Here is a 19,715-nt window from a genome sequence, read left to right as displayed (position 1 = left end):
GAGGAGGAGGAGGAGGAGGAGGAGGAGGAGGAGGAGGAGGAGGAGGAGGAAGTCGTCCTCTCGCGGCGTACGAGGGTTGGAATCGTGTCTCGATCGAATCGTGGGTCTCGTGGAGGTTTGTGGAATTGGTCAGTCGGCGGGACCATGACCCGGTACGTGGCAGTGATCAGCGTTCGAGGTCGGTGAGTTCCAGATGGGCCGGACGTGTCCCTGTACTGGTGTCAGTGGCGCTGTGAGCCACCCTTGAGCGACTTCCTATAGCACGTCAGCAAAACTTTGAGAACAAATGACAGGAAGGGGGAAAACTGTTGCTGGGAATGTAGACAGAGCCCTATTGAGGAGGACTTGTCCTGTGCCTTGCCTTGAGGGGGCCTTGCGCAAGCACAATTGCCCTCAAGGCAAGGGAAGGGAAGGGTGATGGAGAGAGAAAGAGAAGGAAAGGAAAAAGGAAATTCCAGGAGAATGAGAAGAGGAACTTCATTAAGTGATGCTCAAGTTCATGCTCGCCAAGCAGATCAAAGAGGTTGGTAGAGGGTGAGGTAGAGATCTTTCCGCCAAGGAGTCGACGACAATTCACTCACTCTCAGGAAGGAGTGATACTTGAATCTCGGCGGGTTCTGTCCATGAACCTTGGCGGACGCCCTCCAGGAGATGTTGCCTTGGTTCCAGCACTGAAGTTCGCAGAAGTCTGAGAGAGTATGCGAGTCTCTAGCCAACACGCCATGGAACTGTGCCTTAATTGACAGGAGCAAATTAAGACCTTCCTTGCCAGATTGCAGCATTCAGTGGTTGTTCGATTCGTTGTGCTCAGGCCATTCCTCGTCATCCATGTGTACATGATCCCGCAAAGTCTGCCATAAACCGCCGTTCTGCCTGCTGAAGCGTGATGTGGACTCGTTTGCTTTTGTAATTCTCCTCGATCTCAGGTGTAAAAGACCCAAGTCCAGGAAATGTAGTCCCAGCACCCTGTGTGCCTGTGTATCTGACATCCTTGAACAATCCCGTGTGTCTCTGTTTCCCTGATTTTGACTTTTGAAGATGGTGTCTCTCTTTCTGTCCTGTACCTTATACATGCGCGAGGCTGCAGCCTCGTCACATGACACGTATAAACATCAACATCAACCATGCTTTCAACACACCAACTTCTTCTGCCGCACCTTGCTCAAACTGCCCGATCCTCTTGCCCATTCAATTCAATGAACCCGCCAAGTTCCACTGAGTCCGCCAAGTCCTCATTGAAAGCTACCACACTAAGCCAGAGTCCTGCCAAGATAGTTGCTCAGGTGAACGGGCATAAATATCTGTGGAATCTCTCCTTCACACGGACTTTCCTTCCTTTCCTCCTCTCCATCACCCAGTCGATCGAGATCAAGATCTGTTGTGCACACAATCTTTGAGCTTCATGTTCAGATGTGTCTTGGCTACACACGCCACTTGTTGAGAAAAGCTTCTGGCCTTACACTCTCCGCCTGTTGTTTTTCTCTCCGAGTTGGTCCTCCTTGCCGCCTGCGGATTTGATGCTTGCTTGAGCTTCAGGACAACCGCCATGTCATCTCCATCGTGAGCTGGTAGTCTTGGAGTTTCCTCCGAACGCTGAAAAGGAGGACACAGCTCATCTCTGATCAACAAACTCTGTGGGTATCAGCGGAGTTACACCAACTCCTGTCCCTGCCGACAAAGGGGTCATTGGTCTGGCATTGTGTCCAGAGTTCCCTACACGACTGGGAATGTGTCTTGTTAGACGGCTATTTCCACCCGTGATCCGACATCTTGGACATTCCGGTGGAGGGTGCGATCTCAGTACGTCAAAGTCCCCAATGGCTTTTTAGGTTGTTCTCGATGATGGCAATCCAGGAATGTTCCACCACAAACAATTCCTTGCCTAGAGGCTTCTCTCACTGTAAGGCATGCTCTGTTCGCCAGCATTGATGGTGCAGACCCATTGAACAATTTGTTGTTCAACCTCAATTTTTGGAACCTCTTCAAGTCTCTCGAGACTTACAGTGTTGCAATTTTTGCTTCACACAAAAAAAGACTGTCTCTCTGGGACCGGTTTTTTTTTCTCTCAATTTTTGGAAACCTCCAAGTCTCTCGGGACTTAACGTGTTGCAATTTTTGCTTCACACAAAAAAAAAACTGTCTCTCTGGGACCGGTTTTTTTTTCTTTCTCAATTTTTGGTAACTCCTCACACCAAAATTCTTGTCCCTCTGGGACTTGGGTTTTTGGCAATTTTTGGAAACTTTTGTCACTGTTGTCCGCTGGATAGCCCTTCTTTTTCATCGTTTTTGACTTGGCCTTGTGCCAAGGAACGGGGAAGAAGATTGATCATGGTGACACTTATCAGTACCAGTACAACTGTGAGCAGGCAGATTACATGCAGCTGATTGCGGTCAGAGGTGATTGCACTCATACTGACCACCACCATGTCTTATGTTCTTCATTGGGCAACTTGCAATGTGCTGGCAAGGGGTTCAAAAGGTTTCAAGGGCTCATTGTCATCGCAAATTCGACCCATCATGCCGGCCAGAGTACCCTCACTTCTTTGCTGACTCCCCTTGCTGTCGTTGCTGCTGTTGCCATTGCATCATCTTCGCTCGTGCGCTTCGACTGCCTCCTAACTTTGGGCCCCTTGACTCTGTTGTAACACCCGTTGATGCCTTTGGCTGATGTGCATGTCTGGCCCTGTTCCTCCTCTCGGCCATTGCATCCATGAAATCCTGCCGGAATTGCTCTGCAAACCGATCGTCCGTACCACCATCTTCAGCAGCTTCGTCACCAGGCGGCTGGACGCTTGCCAGTCCTAACGTGTTCGTGTCGTAGAGGTCTATTTTGTTTTCGTGGAGGAATTGTTCCACAAGAGCATCTCGCGCAATGTCTTCGCTGTTTCTTCGCTTTCTAGGCCGCGGCCTCATGGGCTTGCCATCTCGGCCTAGCCGTGGTTTTCGAGGCTTTGGTGGCTTGTCCACTTCTTCGACCGGGGCTTGGCCAGCTTTGACACGTTCAAGCGCAGCTTGCGTGCGGGCTAGGTTAGTATCGTGCACAGAATCTCCCAGGTCGACTTCGGCCAGCTGGCGGGTAGACGTGGGTTTCGTTGTAGATGCTGTCTTGGCCGTCGACCCAGCCTCACCGAACGATGGAGCATCGTGATATACATCGGTCTCTGGACTTGCCTGCGGCAGAGTTGAAGGGGTGACGAGATTGTGCCGTCTCCTAGCCATTTCGGAATCTATGAACGCAACCCTTATCTTGTCAGCTAACTATGTCTCCAATACTGGGCATCTTTAGGGGGCCACGAACATATGTTGATCGACGTTGACGACCTGCCCTGTGCTTCCGACAAAACGGTTGGTGATGTCTATAGCCTTGTCGACATCCTGATCTGATTTGACAACCTCCATGCCCGTGGTTTCTCTGGACTGTTGCGCGACTTTCGTATTTGAAAATTGAACACCGGATACAACCTTTCGAACGTGTTTCCGTGCACGCAATAGACTCGAAACACCGCCATCGTCTTCATCGTCATCGTCACCCAGACTCTCATTCCCGCCGCGAGACAGCACATCGACCACCTTAGGAGACGCTGCCTCGGGGGATTCCGCGGATGATCCTTGCTGGGGTCGTACAAACTTTCTACGCTTCGCAGCTCTGAAGACTGGAACGTCTTCCATGATTTGATTTCGAAGAGATGAAAGATTAATGGCTTAGGCGATTAGGCTCGAGGATGGGATAGTGGCGATTTACTCAAGGTACAGAAGCGCTGTCCTATAGAGGACTCCGATGACAGTGATCCCATGCGAGATATTTACTACCAGCGAAACAGTGACCGCGACTCCCAGTTGGCCACAGTTTTTGTCGTCCAGGAAGAAAGGCAGGAATGATGTTCGATCTTGATGGTTGGTTTCCAAGTCTTGGTTAGGTCACGTGCCGCTTGGCACGATCTGGTTGTCAATGCGTGGATGATCGCGAGATAATTTCTCGAGATTCGATACTATCGCCTCGCCTCAATCCTCACTCCTCGCACGCTTTCCACGAGTCCTTCTTCTCCCTCTCCCCATTTCTTCTCGATCCACGATGTCGGCGAAACTTCCTTCAGTCACTCATCGTTGCTGCCAGCTGGCAGCTCGGACGCAAAAACGCAGCCTTTCCTCCCAGTGCCTCCGACTTTCCTCCACCAGCTCCGCAAATCAGCATAGACGAAGGAATAGCTTAGCACCCTCACAATGTTCGCGGAGATGGCAGTCGACCGATGCAGCTGCAACGCCTACAAACCCTAAGATAGCTGGGATTGTGGATCAAATATCACAGTTAACATTGCTGGAGACAGCAGATCTTGTTGCAAGCTTGAAGGTATGTTCAAACATCATTTTTTCCTGTGGCGGCCCACGCGCCCTGTTTCGCAAAGACCCTGATTGTAGTCCTCCTCGAACTTGGGCTAACATGGACAATTCTAGTCACGGCTCAATATTCCTGACATGGCTTTCGCTGCTCCGGCCGCTGCTGCTGGCGGTGCTGCCGCAACTCCGGCTGCCGAAGCAGAGGCAGCAGAAGAAGCCGCGCCTGCCCCCGCTGAAAAGACGATGTTCACACTCAAACTCGATTCCTTCGATGCTGCTGCCAAGCCCAAGGTCATTAAGGAAGTGAAAGGATTGCTCGGCCTGAGTTTAGTGGATTCAAAGAAATTCGTCGAGAGTGCACCCAAAGTGATGAAAGAGGGCGTGCCCAAGGAGGATGCAGAGAAAATTGTTGCGGCCATGAAGGCTCTGGGGGCTGTTGTGTCCATGTCATAAGGACAAGCAGGTGGCAGCAAGAGCAGATGGAGAGATGGTATTCAGGACACCCATTCTTTCGGTGCCTGTTCGTTTCGGCCCATTCAGAGGTAAAATGGCAGCACGAAACACATGAAAGATGTCTACAGGTGCTGCATGGGAGCCGGAGTTAGAAGATACGCATTCAGTGCGCTACCGGAGTCGATCGAGCATTCTTCTACCCCGGGCTGTCTACGTGGAACCCATATTCTGCTGGAGACGTTTGTAACTATACTGTGGGCTTGCAGGGAGACTTGGACAAGATCCGAAAAATGTACAATTCAAGATTCATGTGCAACTCCAGAAGTCAGATCGTTTCATCCGCCTTGTGAGGTGCAAGGGCTCTGCTGGAGTTGGGCTGTCTGCTCGTCATCTACAGGAATATGTGCCAAACTTTTCGACCCCCGCTCGTCCTGCGCATTGACAGCGTAAAGAGCAGAACACTTTGCCACGTCATGATGCGTCAAGTCAACTGTTGTTGTACTTCGCAAAATGTTCATGATTCCGTAGCTTACCCCAAGCTCAGCTAGTATGCCCAAATGATTCTGTCCAAGATGTTCCACTGTTGACCTCTTCTATTGCCTCTCAAATCTCGTCCCGTTGACGCCACTAACGCCCTTACCCAGCTGCGCTGCGACGACTGTCGCCTCTCTGACACTTCTCGCCACTGTTCCCCGGACCCTGCCCTCCTCCAACACCAACAACCCACCGATCGTGCAACCTCCGGGGGTAGACACCTTCTCTCTCACCAGCGCAGGATGTTCCCCGGACAGGACCATCCCTGCCGTCCCTCGCATCGTCTGCGCAGCCATGAGTTGAGCCTCTGCACGAGGGAGGCCCATTGCGACGGCGCCATCCGCAAGAGACTCGAGCATCAGTGCGAGGAATGCGGGCCCAGAACCGCACAGGGCGGTGGAAACGTCCATCATTCCTGGTGGAAGGTGCACGACTCGGCCGATCCGTGTGAAAATCCACTCAACTATCGACGATAACTCGGTAGGTAAGGGAGGGGTGGAGTTGGCGATGACGGTCATGGACTCGCGCACAATCGCGGCGGTGTTGGGCATGACTCTTACTATCCGGCAGGCGTTGTCGGGGATGCCCTCTGGATATGACTCGCCGTAAAGGACCCGACCGATTTGTTCGACGGGAACACCAGCACAGATTGAGATCAGAAGTTTCCCGGCGAGGGCTTCTTTCACCCCTTCCTCGCGCAGAAGGTCGGCGACCATATATGGCTTACATCCCAGGATAACCACATCGGCGTTCTGCGTCCCCTTGACGTTTTCGTTCTGCAGGACCGTCACACTCGGCCGGTACGATTGGACCGCAACTCTGACGCGCTTCGCCGACTCAGGACGGCGCACACAGGCGATGAAGTTTGTCGGTGTACGCTGCGGAGGAGATTCGGTGGTGGGAGTTGCGGTGCCGGAGTCGGGATATGCAGGAGATGGAGCATGTGAGGCAGAGGATTCGGAGAGGGAGGAGAGGATCCCACTGAGGATGGCGATCCCGAGAGTGCCTTGTTACCAACCTTTAGTCAGTAAACATATCTAGCAGAGAAGCAGTGGTTGAAGGAGCTGTTGCTCACGCAAATACTCACCACATCCGAGAATTGTCAGTGTCATTCCCCCGGAAGGGTCACTATTGAGGCCGTTGGGCACGCGCAGTACACCGGACATGATGCACGAGGTCCTTGATCTGATAATAGGAGATTACTGTCCTCTGGAAGAAAACCTGCACACAATACTGTTATGTCAGGCTTGTCCAAAATGAATCTTGCACGATCTCTTGCTGGGAGAGAGAATGCGGGGAAGATATGACTGCTGAATATAACTATTTTTTCCCTCGAAGGGCGGAAGTGGCACCAGCGGCGAGCACCTTTCAAGACAAGAATTAGTCGGCCAAATCCGTCTGCAAGGCACACCAATGGGCACGAGATTTGTCCGTTGCCACGAGTCTCTCCGACCCTCTGCAAGTATTCCCGCACGAAGTTCAACCGTATTGCTGTTTCGCGTAGTTTACACCAGGTCGAAGTACCGCTTTCGACAAGGAACATCGCCTTTTACCCCACCAGCACTGGTAACAGGTGGACGATCCCATGCGCAGCGGACTTGTACTCGCTGTGTTTGCGCTTCCCCGATCCAAAGAGCGGAACATGTGAACCACCCACGAACACCTTTTTCTTCCTGTGTCAAACCCCTCCCCGTCCTCTCCTGCGCCGCGATCCATCGCTTCCCTTTCTACGCCTATACAGCGGCTAGGACAGCATTTACAGATTCTGCACACCATGGCCGACCCGTTCGAAGTGCGCATGCGCTTCACGAATCTCCTCACGCACCTCTCTGCGTCCGCCACGGCGGCCATAAAGACGGCGCACTACGCGCTCAAACACCGGGACATGGACGAAGACCTGCACTCGTGTATCCTGGAGAACCTCGAGCGGGGCAACACCAACATGAACAACCGCGCCAACATCATGTACTTTCTCGAACACCACGCCGACATCAACATGAAAGAGGGCGGCCACGAGGCCTACGTCGAGATGGTCAAGAGGGACATTGCGCGGATCGTGGACGCGGTCGCGCAGAGCGGCGCCAACGTCAAGGTCGTGAGGCGCGTCGTCACGGGACTGGGCGAGAAGGGCGTCCTCTCCGCCCAAGTCATCGGCACGATCGAGAGCGGACTCAAGGACAAGGAGGAGAAACTGGGGAACCTCCTCCGAGACGAGGATGGCGAGCCCGAAGCAGCAGCCGGCAGGGATGCTATGGACGTGACTGCTACCGAGGGCGGCGCGGGCGACGGTGCTCAGAAGCCAACACCGCGGACCGGAGCAGAACGTTCGAGCAAGCCAAACGGTGTGTCGAGGATGGATAAGCGGGCAATCGAGCAGCGGATTGAAGAGGACAGAGAGCGGAACAAACGACTACGGGAAAGTGTCTGGGCTGTCACGGGTGATGATGATCAGGAATTAGACAAAATGTGGGAAGAGGGTGCATTTTTAGGTGAAGACGAGCATGTCATTGCTGGTGAAGAAGCTGAAGAACGTCTTCAGTTTGTCTGTTATCATCGAGCTCTCGCTACCTGAAAATTCACGCTCTGTGCTACCAGGTCATGGCTATCCTCATCCTCCGTCTCTGGGCCAAAAGTCCTGGGGTCGGTTACCGCGACTGAGTACAATCAAACTTGCCATTGAAATATGCGGCGGCGTCCGGGGGGGCAAACATGAGCCGTCCAAACTGCTCGAATACGCACAGTCGACAAGCGCAAAGGAAGAATGACGACGTCGTGTCGTTAGACTTTAGGTCTTTTAGACCGGGAGGCTTCGCCGCTCGACGACTCTTCGTCCTCGTCGTCCTCAATCACCCTTCTCTTCCGCACGACGGCCGATGACTCTCCATTTTCAGGCCGATCAGCTTCTCTCTCTTTTCGGAGTGCATACGAAAGAATGAGGCCTTCATATTCGTCTTCCTGAGCACGCGCACTATCCTCGATTTGGGGCAGCCGCTCTTCCAAAGGGATTTGTTGGAGCAGATCCTTATTCTTCTTGATGATGCGCTGTTTCAGTAACAGTCGCCACCAATAATATGTGCGGTCGTCCGGATTGGGGGCTCTGGCACCTCTAACCATGAGGCTAGTGAGGGAGGCACCACCGGCTGCACGATGTGAATATGGTATTTGGGCCAGAAGATACATCTCGACCATCCTGGCGAATTGGCGACTTGCAATCTTATTTTTGGAACGAATAGCCTGGAGCTCATCTAGAGGGAGCAATTTGCCAGTCGGTATGCGTTTCAAACGTCCTCGTTCCTGGCTGGCAAAAGGTGACGTATGTATTTTGAGATTGACTGCTTTGAACTGTGGTTCTAGAATGTCAAAATCATTCATGTCGCGTAATTTGTCGAATTCCTCACTTGGATCCTCAACAGTCAATTCCAAAACAGTCGGATCTGCCATAACCTCATTGTATATAGCCTGATAAAGAGCTGAGCCGTGACCAGAGCTTTGGAAAGGGGGTGTGATCAGGAATTGTGATATTCGAAGCCGCGACGGAAGAGTGTTAGGCGTAATAATTTCTGACGGCGGGAACGAGAGGGGCTTATGATCCTTTGGCGGTTTCTGGAACTTGTAGAAGCGGTAGGTTGTTGCATAGCCAACAAACGAATATGGAGATACCCTGGGCGCCGGGGGCTGTGATGCCTTGTGGTAGGTGAGATAGACCCTCCATCGATCCAAGGTCCAGTCGACATCCTCCAAATTGATGAACTGTCCACCTTCAATAAAGAAGACAATGAATATTTGGATATTGTCGACCAGGGTTCTCATTGGAAGGTCTAGTAATGAGCCAGCCCACACCTCATAGTTCTCTCCGCCTCTTGTGTACTTCTTTACACACACACCTGGAGGTGTCCATTGTGCCGCTTTCGAGTCGCTCAGCAACTCTGACTCAAACCCTTGTTCAAATGCTGTCGGGGGTAGGAAATTGCTGAAGGTTTTGTTCAGATCGAGGGCGCTTGTGGTACCTATCGTGCTAAACTTCTTTTGATAGGAAATGTTGATATGTGGTCGCAAATTATGAGCTGCGAATTGAATGTCGATATCCAGCCCTTTGTAACCGAAGATCTGCTCTGCCTCTCCAACGATGGGATAGGTGAATTTGGGATGAAATTCGTGCCGAGTGATGAGCTTGTTGTTCGCGCTAGGTTGGACGATAGAAATGCGAACAGCTTCATTTGCGTTCACCGAGACTTTGATTCGATTAGCAGAGATTTTTCTCGTAGCGCAGCGCAACACTCACATTCCTCGGAAGGCGCAGCCATACTGGAGATGTTCCGGAGTGCGCTTCTAATTCATCTCAGACGCGTAGTTGTACGATGCGATTATGAAACAACGATGAGACTAGCGACTTCTGTCCCAGAAGAGCGACAAAAAGACGTGAAATTGGGATCAACTGCCAGTGACGATTTCTTTACCAAGGTGTGGCGCATTGATGTAGATTTTGGCTGTCGCGAACACGCTTTTCGAGCAACGCGTCGTTCGTTCTAAAACTAATTAGAACCGGTCAGACGGTCATTTCTGCCAGAACTCCGTTCCGACACAGTAGACACAGAGAGACTGCAGCTCGCCGCAAGCTATAATTATTACACCCAATAAAACATTCGCAGCTGGCTGACTTTCAACTCCTGTATCTGAATTGTCCTTGCCTGCGGAGTGCACACATACATCCTGCGCAACCCTGGTAATCAGATCGAGTTCTCCAACTAGACTTCTTGATACCGTCCGGCGTGGTTCTGTATCCATGTATGCACATCAACCTCGCCTGTATGCCTCTTTCATCTAAAACTCCTCCCCGTCGATCCGAAAGATGGGCCAGGACAACAGCTACCAAACCCGGCCCTCGTATTGTAAGTCAGTAGTGCGACATTTGCCTACCAGTTAATCTCAAGACTTTGCAATGCTGGGACACTTTCTGCCAGCAGTCTCGTATCCAGGTTGCACAAACTACCCCCTGCGTCGACAACTCCTTCATTTGGCTTCATTGCCATGCCTGGGTGATGCCCGCATTCAGCCTAGATGACATGCCCTGCGATGTTTTAACCTCGAGTTTCCTAGTTTCCCACCTACACAGGACAAAGGTATTGACGAAGCGAAGAGAACTCGTACTGAAGCTTTCTCGTTTCTGCAGCCTACGGAGTTCTCAGAGACCGCATTGGTGGGATGTTCTCTAGCGAGGCGGTTGTGACCAGAGATGGTTTTTTTTGCAACGAACTCTGAAGCATCTAGCGATTATGTGAGCTTTCCCACCACCCAATCCTAGAGAACGCAGCCCATAACCATTTCAGTCCTTCAAACGCGGCCTCGTGAATTTTGTTTTCCTGGTATTTCCGACTTTAGTGTCCTTTCCTGTCTGTGTGGCTGTTCTGCCAAAGAGCAATGCCGATCAATCCGGATAACCACAGAGGCCTTTGCTCCCAGCAGAGAGACCCGCAAGTCGCATCCCCCGTTGAGGAAGCACTCCTGTCCAAACCGCGGCTCTTGGAAAGATATTTCTCGGTACTGTGGGGGAAGGGGGTAGGCGAGAAGCCGTGCAAGCATCACACGCATCGGTAGAGGTTGAATGGCGAGTGCCCGGGGTTTCTGAGATGGCACCCCCGCTAGCCCGGGGGCTAGCTTGGACTTAGTCCTTAGAGGCCGGAAAGGATCATTAGGGATGGCTGTTTGGAGCCATCACTAGCAGTTACCCAGCAGTATCTGTCGAGTCGGCCAGATAAGTCCCACTCATCCCCTTGTTCCGGGTTTGGTGGTCAGCACTTTGGATGTTCTGGGTCTCCCGTTTACCCGCCTCCCTCTTCTTGGGAATCGCTCATCAACTCAGTCACTCACTCCACTGACGAGTCCTCGGTACATACATATCTGTCGACACGCACACAACACACACATACACCGTTTTTGGCTTCTTCGAGGCAGTCATGGACACACCTTTAACATTCCAGCAGACAAGTTTCGAATCACAAGTTCAAGATGCGTCTTGTTCCACCACCTATTAAGATTACGTTCTGTCAAACAACTGGTTCCGGGGTTGGCTATGTGACTTATAATGCTTGTCTCTTCTGAAGAAGCCAAAATTGGAGGATGGGTCTGTGCAGGTGCCTCGTTGTTGATCTTGGTTGCCCGCATCATCGCAGCGAGAATACACCAGGGATCGTTTGACCGCAGCACTGCCGTCTGTGTCGCTTCGGTCGTCGCAGTCGTGGTTCGCCTTATTGTGAACCAATACGTTCTGACATTCGGGACCTCGAACGATGCTCTGAATGGCAAGTCCACATATTTCGACTCCAAGGACCTTCAAAATCTCAAGACCGGAAGCATTTTATCTCTTATCGCACGACTCTTGATCACCACCATCTGCTGGCTTCAGAGTTCCTTGCTGTTGCTGTTCTATTCTCGAATTTTCGAAATCAGGGCAAAATGGACCACCAGGCTCATTCGAATCTGCTGGATTGCCATTCCTGTCACCTATGTCGGTGTGGTCCTGGCAACTTTTCTCGAGTGTCAACCATTTCGTCTGTATTGGCAGGTCAAACCCAACCCGGGAACATGCATCAAAGCGTATATTCAGCTGCTTGTCCAAGGAATTTCAAACATTGTCCTGGATCTACTCTTGTTGGCAATATCTTACCCGCTCCTCGCTGCAGTTCGCCAGCGGAACCTCGGTGAGCAGCTTAGAGTTGGGATTCTATGCTGTCTAGGGGTTTTCTGCATTGTCATAACACTGGTTCGCATTGGTTACATCTATGCCGAACAATCGTACCAACCAGTGCGCAGCTTCTTCGCCTCTGTGCAAATAGCTGCCTCCTGTTTCGTGGCCAACATCCCGACCATCTATGGCTGTGTCAGAATGATCAGAAGGCGTAGATCGCATCAGATGCAGAGACGAGGAAGTCGACCAGAAGTTTGGTTACAGCTTCAAGCCACAAATGAGTCCAATACTCCCGCCAGTATTCCGATCACGATGCGAGAGAACAGTTCATCGAATGAGTCAGAGAAGAAGTGGGCGCACTTGGTTCCTTGATGCTTTTTTCGCGGATGGCGCCAACTACCGGATTGACATATCCCAAGAATCTCGTGAACCTACCATACCTGTAGGAGACGGATTATCTAAAGAAACCTCTTCTGGCCCCTTACCAGAAAAGGTCCGATCTCGTCAGACTACTTACCATACATCGATCGCACAACACCTCAAGCGGCTGATATCCACCCGTAACCGTCGGCAGCGAGCCCTACAAGTTTCAACGAGCAAAGTGGCAACAAAGCGGCCAGTGGAAAACTCGTTAACCCTTGTCTGTTGTGGTCGAATGGAAGTATAATGCAAGAAGAAAGTGATGAACGCAATATCGAACACGCGGCAGATATTCGGGAACAGGTCGAGACAAGAGGAAGGCCAGGTCTGCCATGTCCTGACTTCGGCCAGATTTCGCGAGAGCGAAGGTGGCGCAGCTGGAGAGCAGGTGGACTCTTTCAGGTTCTCTATCTGCCCCCAGAACGAAACTGGTTCTGGTGAAACGGCACAATACAGCTTCAAGCAGAGTGTGCAATCTTCAGCCTTCGCCAACCTTGAGTGAACAGAGCTCTTCACAAATTCACGATCGCGGCCTGTCTACAATACTCGGTGGCATTCCACCACAGTTCCAACCGATTTCAATTCTCGACATGTACGACTCATCTGGATATCTGGCCAAAAAGGACAACAATTGTGGTCCTCAATACAAGTACTCACGACGTCGCCAGCGTCAATGCAATGCGCCTCAATTGGTCCAGCAGTTGTTGGGCCGCTGCGCTGTCGCGTCCACACAGAGACCAAGCATAATGGATTGATGTAATATCATAGAATCCACTGTCATGCGGATGACTTTGAATAGAGGAGATGCATAGAACTGAGATTTGAGGACGCATCGCAGAGGACTCTTCTGGTGACGAGATGAAGGGAGCAGGAGTGAGATACAGGCGGCGCTGAAAACGCCATGCAGAAGCAGCGCCAACTTCCTGGCTCGACCATCAAAGAAGATATGAACAGGTGCAAACCATGAAGTCGCATACATATGTACATTAGTACAGTAGCATGAGCACATCCTTGCGTTGAGTCAGTGAGGTTGAGAGTGTACAAGCCGAAGAGCCAGCCTCGCCGCTGCCAGCCTGATGTCCAAGGCACGTGGTGATAAGGCGGCTTGTTCTTCTTATCGGGACATCGCGAAAAGGGATAATAATCGTCGTTGTGCCTGCGCTCAGGAGGTCAGATGCTTGACCAACATTCTCAATGCGTCTACAACCACCACAGCGGCCAAATCGTCTTGTACACCGAACAATACATCTCCAAGATCGACCTCGAAACCAAGCAATATGCTCCCCTCGACCACTGTGCAGTTTGCTATCTGTTAAGCTAGGCGCAACACGACAACACTAGGCTTGAGGCTCGTCTCCGTTGCCTGCGACAATGGACGGGTTGTTCACTTTGCTCAGCCTGTGCATTGTCATGGCTGTGGCATCTTTCCTTGCAGGCATCTTGCCACTCTCATTGGGCCTCTCACAACCAAAACTACGCTTCATATCAACAATCGGTATGGGTGTACTGGTTGGTACGTCACTGGTTGTCATTATCCCTGAAGGGGTGGAGACTCTTTACAGTGCCTCTGAAGTCGGACACGCGCATGCGCAACTTAAAAGGCATCTACATGCGCGCGAGATAGACATTCGATGGAGTCAGTCTGTTACAGCTCAACCGCTTCACGAGATCCGAGCGCGAGAACCTGCCGATTTGAGCCCCTTCGATGTTCCGGGCCCTGTCCTCCCGTCCGATCTGGATCTGGAGGCGCCACCACGTACTCCTACAAAACCTGGGGTGGTTGGTGTCATGAATGTTGACGGAAAGGGAGAAACGCAGGCCGACAAAGACTATAGCAGCGGGGAGGAGGAGGAGGAAGACGTACATAAGGAATCTCACCATGCATGGATCGGAGTTGCGTTGTTGGCTGGATTTATGCTCATGTACTTGGTTGACAAAGTACCACAATACAGTCAACCGGCAAAACAAAAGTCGAGGACACATCATATTGCCTTGAATAATCTGGGCCGCAGATTCAATTTCACTACATCTTTGGATCGCGACGAAGAATCGGACTCCTTCATAGACTCGACTGAAGGGCGCCACGTCCAGCAACGGAGCTTCGCAACTACCATAGGTCTGGTCATTCATGCAGCTGCTGATGGAATAGCCCTGGGGGCGTCTTCAACTGCAACGACATCTGGACTGAGCTTTGTGATATTCTTTGCGATCATGATTCACAAGGCACCAGCGGCGTTTGGGCTGACGTCCGTCCTTGTCAAGCAGGGGCTGTCTAAGAGAACAGCCAGAGGGCATCTGATCCTCTTTAGCCTGGCTGCGCCAACTGGAGCGATCTTTACGTGGTTGCTTGCCCACCTACTTGGCGGTGGTCAGAGTCAAAGTGCACAGACTACCAGGTGGTGGACGGGGATGCTGTTGCTGTTCTCTGCAGGGACTTTTCTTTACGTGGCCATGCATGCGATGCAAGAGAGCTCTGGCTCGCTCCATGAGGGGATGAATGGAAACGCAAATGGCTACATTGATGGGCGGGAAAGCACGCCGAGTGAGCCCAAGCCGTCTTGGAAAGATCTTGGAGCAGCTTGCTTCGGAATGATCCTGCCATTGTTTTTACAGGTTGGGCATGCTCATTGACACAGAGCGTATTTGTCTTGATACGAGAACGGCATTGTTGGTATAGCTTGGTATCATCTTCAAGAGCAGGGCGAGTGACTGGGTGGCGATCTGATGAGTCGAGGTTAGAAGCACCTTGTCCGCGGATGAAAGCGACATCATCAGAACATTGGGCTCCATCGGTCGTGTCACTGAAATCTAATTCCTTGAGTTACTCTCCTGAACCAAGGTCTTCAGAACAAACACGACCCCCCCTCCCCACCCCCCTAAACCCCGGATCTTCGAGATACCCGGATTTGGAACCTAAGCGGAGACCTAGGAGTTTGAGTGTCACTGTTTCAACATGGTCAGCATTTGAGGTTCAGCCATCAGAGACAGGATTGTCTCTGCGGCAGGAGTCAAGTGCTTTGACCTTTGTACTTGATAGTGTGTGTTTATACTACTCAGCGTGTCGTATTTTCGATCTGTGCTCTAGTCAGACATTGCTGTTGGTAACAAAGAACAACCGACTCATGATTGTCCGCTCACCATGCATTCAATATTGGAAACGGCGTGATTCACCTCGCGCTCTGTACAGTGCCTATTTGGAGGGGTCTCCTCTTTCCTCGGTATATGATTTGGTATGTAGCACGGAGGGCGCAATTGCAGACTAGCATCTAAGCGCAGTCTCTGAACAGAATCTAGACTCGACGATCATTTGACGAACAGTCAGTGGCCAAAGTCGAACCACACTGGCTTGGACTGGGCAGCCATGGACATGTTAGGCATGTTAGGCATGCGCTTTGGAAAACGGTGCAAGGTTCAGGCACCACTTCCAGCCCGGACCCGCCCCGAGAGGCCCATTTGTCCCGGCGGACGACAGGCTAGTCATCGGGGCGCGTGGGCTACTTCTGCACTCCTTGTTTCCTTGCTGCATCTTGCTCCTCCTGCCAACATTTCAGCCTCTCACGCCTCTTCTCCCTCTCTCCCCTCGGGTCTCCGTACCTGACGAACCTGGCGAATCTGACCTCTCCCATCACCTCTGAGTCCCCGAATCCTCCTCCTACCCACAAACCGCAAAACCGAACAACCCAGAGATATCACATTCTTTTCGATATCAACATCGCAAGAACCCAGCTTGGCTTCCTTCAAGCTCCAGCCCGGGACCCGGCCTTGCTTACAAAAACCCCAAGACCCAGCCTCCCACGCCTCCTCTCGATCTCGCCGCCACCTCCCTCCCTCCCTTTCCCTCGGATCTCCATATTGTCCGGTTCATTCCTCTCCTGGGCTAGACCCTGCCTCGCATGTCATAAGCGCTTTTCTGCCAACGATACACCTGCAGCTCGAGTCGTCCTACTCCGTTGCCCTCTACCTTGACGCTGACATGGCATGATCAGGAGAGATTTATAATATAGCCTCGAAGACGAGTCCGCTCATTGTCTATCCGACAGCCAGCCTTTCGCTGCTTCCTTCGTTGTGCCCTTTCCGCAGATTCTTGACTTGTGTGGTCAGACGGAGCAGGTGCTGTCGCCAAACGTCACCCTCCACGAACCGGCCCGCGTGGAGTTGAAAGAGATGGACTTGGATGATGACCATCGCTCTATGTCTATAGACAGACCGCTGTCGCCGAGGCCCTCCAGATCTGTTACGATCGACCCGAATCAACTTGCAAATCGAGTCTACAGTAACTCAAGACCAGAGTCTCTGGACCAAGACCATGACTTTCCATTCACGGCACCCCACGGCAATAACCCTCAGATAGACCCCCTTCGGTCGTCGAGACCTCCACGGCACGGTGTGTCGCAACCGCGTCCAAAGCGACTATCCACCTCGAACAAGTCAGGCATGCCCTTGAGCATATTGCCGTCGGCTCCCGCCTCTCCTCCCACACCAGCGCCCTCACCTACACCTTATCAGCGGGCTCCTAGTTGGACTTCTGCGGGCGAAAATGAGGATTCATTTCTACGGGATGCCAGGGGTCATTTTTCCAACCTGAACGCTGCAGAACGAGAGAGATACTTGGCCGAATTACTCAACATGTGTGACAGCCACTTGCTTTCCTTTGTTCACAATTTTGTGTCGCCGAGACTGAAGAAAGATCCTTTTGAACACCTCCCAGATGAGCTCTGCTTAAGGGTATGTGTTACTTCTGTTTGCGGGGAATGTATCGACTGACATAATAACAGGTACTGTCTTACATCGATGATCCGCTTAGCCTGGCGCGAGCCTCTCAAGTCTCACATCGGTGGCACAAACTCTTGAACGATGATATGCTTTGGAAGATCATGTGCGACAAGCATGCCTGGCGAAGAACGTCCTCCTCAGGCCCAAGCGACGACCTCGATTCACCATCGCCCTCTCAAGCGAGCCAAGGCCCCTACACATTCAATAGTCGCTCTCCCAAACGAAGCGTCGATGGGTCCATGGTCGGCCCCTCAAGCAGCGCACCCAACCTGACGTTACCTAAACATGATGCTCTGTCAACCAGCCCTCGTGCTAGGAAGCGAGTGTCACAATCTCATTATTCTCATTTCCGTCACAAATACATGATTGAAGCGGCTTGGAGGAAAGGCGGTGAACCCATTATCAAGCACATCACCCCGGATCAAGGTGTGGTCACCAGCCTGCATCTGACGGACAAGTATATTGTGGTGGCAATGGATAATGCCAAAATTCATGTCTTCAATACAGTGGGTGAACATCAAAAAACACTAAAAGGCCATGTCATGGGTGTGTGGGCGATGGTCCCCTGGGACGATATTCTAGTATCTGGAGGCTGCGACCGTGACGTGAGGGTATGGGACATGAAGACCGGCAGGAGCATTCACGTCTTAAGGGGCCACACTTCGACAGTGAGGTGTTTAAAAATGTCTGATGCCAACACAGCCATTTCCGGCTCGCGAGACACAACGCTGCGGGTCTGGGATTTGCAGTCTGGCGTCTGCAAGAATGTGCTGGTTGGGCACCAAGCCAGTGTTCGGTGCTTGGCCATCCATGGCGATCTCGTGATTTCCGGGTCCTACGATACCACAGCCCGAGTCTGGAGCATATCGGAAGGCCGCTGTCTTCGGACGCTCACTGGACATTTCAGCCAAATTTACGCCATTGCTTTTGACGGCAACCGCTGTGCCACTGGCTCGCTGGATACCAGCGTCAGAATATGGGATCCAAAGACCGGAATGTGCACAGCCATTTTGCAGGGCCACACATCCCTAGTTGGACAACTGCAGCTTCGTGGCGACACTCTAGTTACAGGTAAGCTCATCACCCCCCAGACTCGTCAGGTTACACCGAGACAGATTGCTAAATCTACCATATAGGTGGCTCCGACGGTTCCGTTCGCGTATGGTCGTTAAAGACCAACTCGCCTATTCATCGTCTTGCTGCACATGATAATAGTGTTACGAGTTTGCAGTTTGACGACAACCGGATTTTGAGCGGTGGTAGCGACGGGCGCGTAAAAGTCTGGAGCGTTGAGACTGGTCAACTTGTCCGTGAGCTCAGTCAACCTGCCGAGGCTGTGTGGAGAGTGGCTTTTGAGGAGGAAAAGGCCGTCATCATGGCGAGCCGGTCGAACCGAACTGTCATGGAGGTAGGCGTCACGAGGGCTTGCTGGTCATTCAGGCATATTGCTAACATTCTTTGTAGGTATGGTCCTTTTCGCCACCAGACGACCTCTTGGATCGAAGGTCGGAGAGTCCTCTGAGCATGCCCGAACACGCACCGTTGGTAGATGAGGGAGAAGAATCAAGTCGATTCCACAAGGAGATCGGTGACGGCGATGCGACCATGAGCGACATATAGGAGTCTGTCGCTAATCAGGGACGCAACGCCGCGTCAAACACACCGAGACGTTCCGAACGAATAGCACGACGAATGATGCCACATGTCAAAAAATGATGTCGTCCACGAAGAGGCAAGCTCAACCGATATCCCATACATGAAAGAGACACCTGTGGGCAAGCTGCAGTAAACCATCCCTACAAGCGACCTCGGAGTCAAAGTTGGGATCCGAAAAATGAGGAAAGGAGGTGGAGGGTTCTTCGAAAGATCTGGTGGTGATAATCGTCCCGTGGAAAGTGGTGTTTGGAGCCCTCATTTTTGCGCATCGATCTGGCAGTATGGAGATCCTCCTGAAAGGCCTTTTCGCATTCTAAAGCATGGCGATTGGTGCAGGGAGGCCTGAGGTATGAACGGCATGAATCTATCATTATGGATATTACTCATATTGATGTTGAACGAGAAGTGCATTGGTACGCTGATATGCTTGAAAAAGGAAGGAAAGGGCTTTTCCCAGTGGCAGGGTCTCTAGCGCCCGTATTGCATTGAAACGGCAAAGTTGAAATGATACACATTATTTCTGTTATACATATTGAGCGCAGCGGGTGAATGAAGGAAATCCATGACGCCCCATCCCTACCTCGTTCTTCTCTCGCACCATGTCGACGACTGGTCAAGTAGGAAAATCTTCAGCAGGCTCAGAGCAAATCCATATTATAGTACACATTCAGTCTTGTTGCGTTGCAGATCCCCGTGCCACGTTCACGCCGGCACCACCGGTATGTACTAAATATGTATGCGCATACAAGTCCTTTGTGCGAGGTACCTGTGAAGATACGTATGTACCCAGCTAGTATCCCACGGCGAAACGTATTCAGAGGTGTTATACTTGGGTCAGAATGTCGTGGATGGGGGGGGG

General features: G+C 51.8%; 8 protein-coding genes across 8 annotated transcripts; 5 read left to right on the top strand and 3 right to left on the bottom strand.

Annotated features, from left to right (window-relative positions):
* Positions 1 to 2,535: 2,535 nt before the first annotated feature.
* On the bottom strand, positions 2,536 to 3,669 carry Z517_08289 (uncharacterized protein; the record flags this gene model as incomplete). Its single annotated transcript, XM_013426807.1, has 2 exons — positions 2,536 to 3,241; positions 3,299 to 3,669. 2 exons carry the CDS (start codon positions 3,667 to 3,669, stop codon positions 2,536 to 2,538), a joined length of 1,077 nt encoding a protein of 358 aa, XP_013282261.1.
* Positions 3,670 to 4,072: 403 nt separating this feature from the next.
* Positions 4,073 to 4,788, top strand: Z517_08288 (ribosomal protein L7/L12; the record flags this gene model as incomplete). Its single annotated transcript, XM_013426806.1, has 2 exons — positions 4,073 to 4,348; positions 4,453 to 4,788. The coding sequence occupies 2 exons, from the start codon at positions 4,073 to 4,075 to the stop codon at positions 4,786 to 4,788; spliced, it is 612 nt and encodes a 203-aa protein (XP_013282260.1).
* A 593-nt stretch (positions 4,789 to 5,381) lies between these two features.
* On the bottom strand, positions 5,382 to 6,488 carry Z517_08287 (pyrroline-5-carboxylate reductase; the record flags this gene model as incomplete). The annotated part of the gene is made up of 2 exons (XM_013426805.1): positions 5,382 to 6,328; positions 6,410 to 6,488. The coding sequence occupies 2 exons, from the start codon at positions 6,486 to 6,488 to the stop codon at positions 5,382 to 5,384; spliced, it is 1,026 nt and encodes a 341-aa protein (XP_013282259.1).
* A 608-nt stretch (positions 6,489 to 7,096) lies between these two features.
* On the top strand, positions 7,097 to 7,894 carry Z517_08286 (uncharacterized protein; the record flags this gene model as incomplete). The annotated part of the gene is made up of 1 exon (XM_013426804.1): positions 7,097 to 7,894. One exon carries the CDS (start codon positions 7,097 to 7,099, stop codon positions 7,892 to 7,894), a length of 798 nt encoding a protein of 265 aa, XP_013282258.1.
* Positions 7,895 to 8,100: 206 nt separating this feature from the next.
* On the bottom strand, positions 8,101 to 9,626 carry Z517_08285 (uncharacterized protein; the record flags this gene model as incomplete). Its single annotated transcript, XM_013426803.1, has 2 exons — positions 8,101 to 9,554; positions 9,605 to 9,626. The coding sequence occupies 2 exons, from the start codon at positions 9,624 to 9,626 to the stop codon at positions 8,101 to 8,103; spliced, it is 1,476 nt and encodes a 491-aa protein (XP_013282257.1).
* Positions 9,627 to 11,404: 1,778 nt separating this feature from the next.
* Positions 11,405 to 12,379, top strand: Z517_08284 (uncharacterized protein; the record flags this gene model as incomplete). The annotated part of the gene is made up of 1 exon (XM_013426802.1): positions 11,405 to 12,379. One exon carries the CDS (start codon positions 11,405 to 11,407, stop codon positions 12,377 to 12,379), a length of 975 nt encoding a protein of 324 aa, XP_013282256.1.
* A 1,419-nt stretch (positions 12,380 to 13,798) lies between these two features.
* On the top strand, positions 13,799 to 15,058 carry Z517_08283 (uncharacterized protein; the record flags this gene model as incomplete). The annotated part of the gene is made up of 1 exon (XM_013426801.1): positions 13,799 to 15,058. The coding sequence occupies one exon, from the start codon at positions 13,799 to 13,801 to the stop codon at positions 15,056 to 15,058; it is 1,260 nt and encodes a 419-aa protein (XP_013282255.1).
* Positions 15,059 to 16,861: 1,803 nt separating this feature from the next.
* On the top strand, positions 16,862 to 18,820 carry Z517_08282 (uncharacterized protein; the record flags this gene model as incomplete). Its single annotated transcript, XM_013426800.1, has 4 exons — positions 16,862 to 17,152; positions 17,203 to 18,271; positions 18,337 to 18,608; positions 18,665 to 18,820. 4 exons carry the CDS (start codon positions 16,862 to 16,864, stop codon positions 18,818 to 18,820), a joined length of 1,788 nt encoding a protein of 595 aa, XP_013282254.1.
* Positions 18,821 to 19,715: the final 895 nt, after the last annotated feature.

The sequence above is a fragment of the Fonsecaea pedrosoi genome (genome assembly GCF_000835455.1).
Source record: "Fonsecaea pedrosoi CBS 271.37 unplaced genomic scaffold supercont1.5, whole genome shotgun sequence".
NCBI lineage: Eukaryota > Fungi > Ascomycota > Eurotiomycetes > Chaetothyriales > Herpotrichiellaceae > Fonsecaea > Fonsecaea pedrosoi.
The sequence above is the reverse complement of the archived record's forward strand: the minus strand, read 5'-3'. Positions and strand labels throughout refer to the sequence as shown.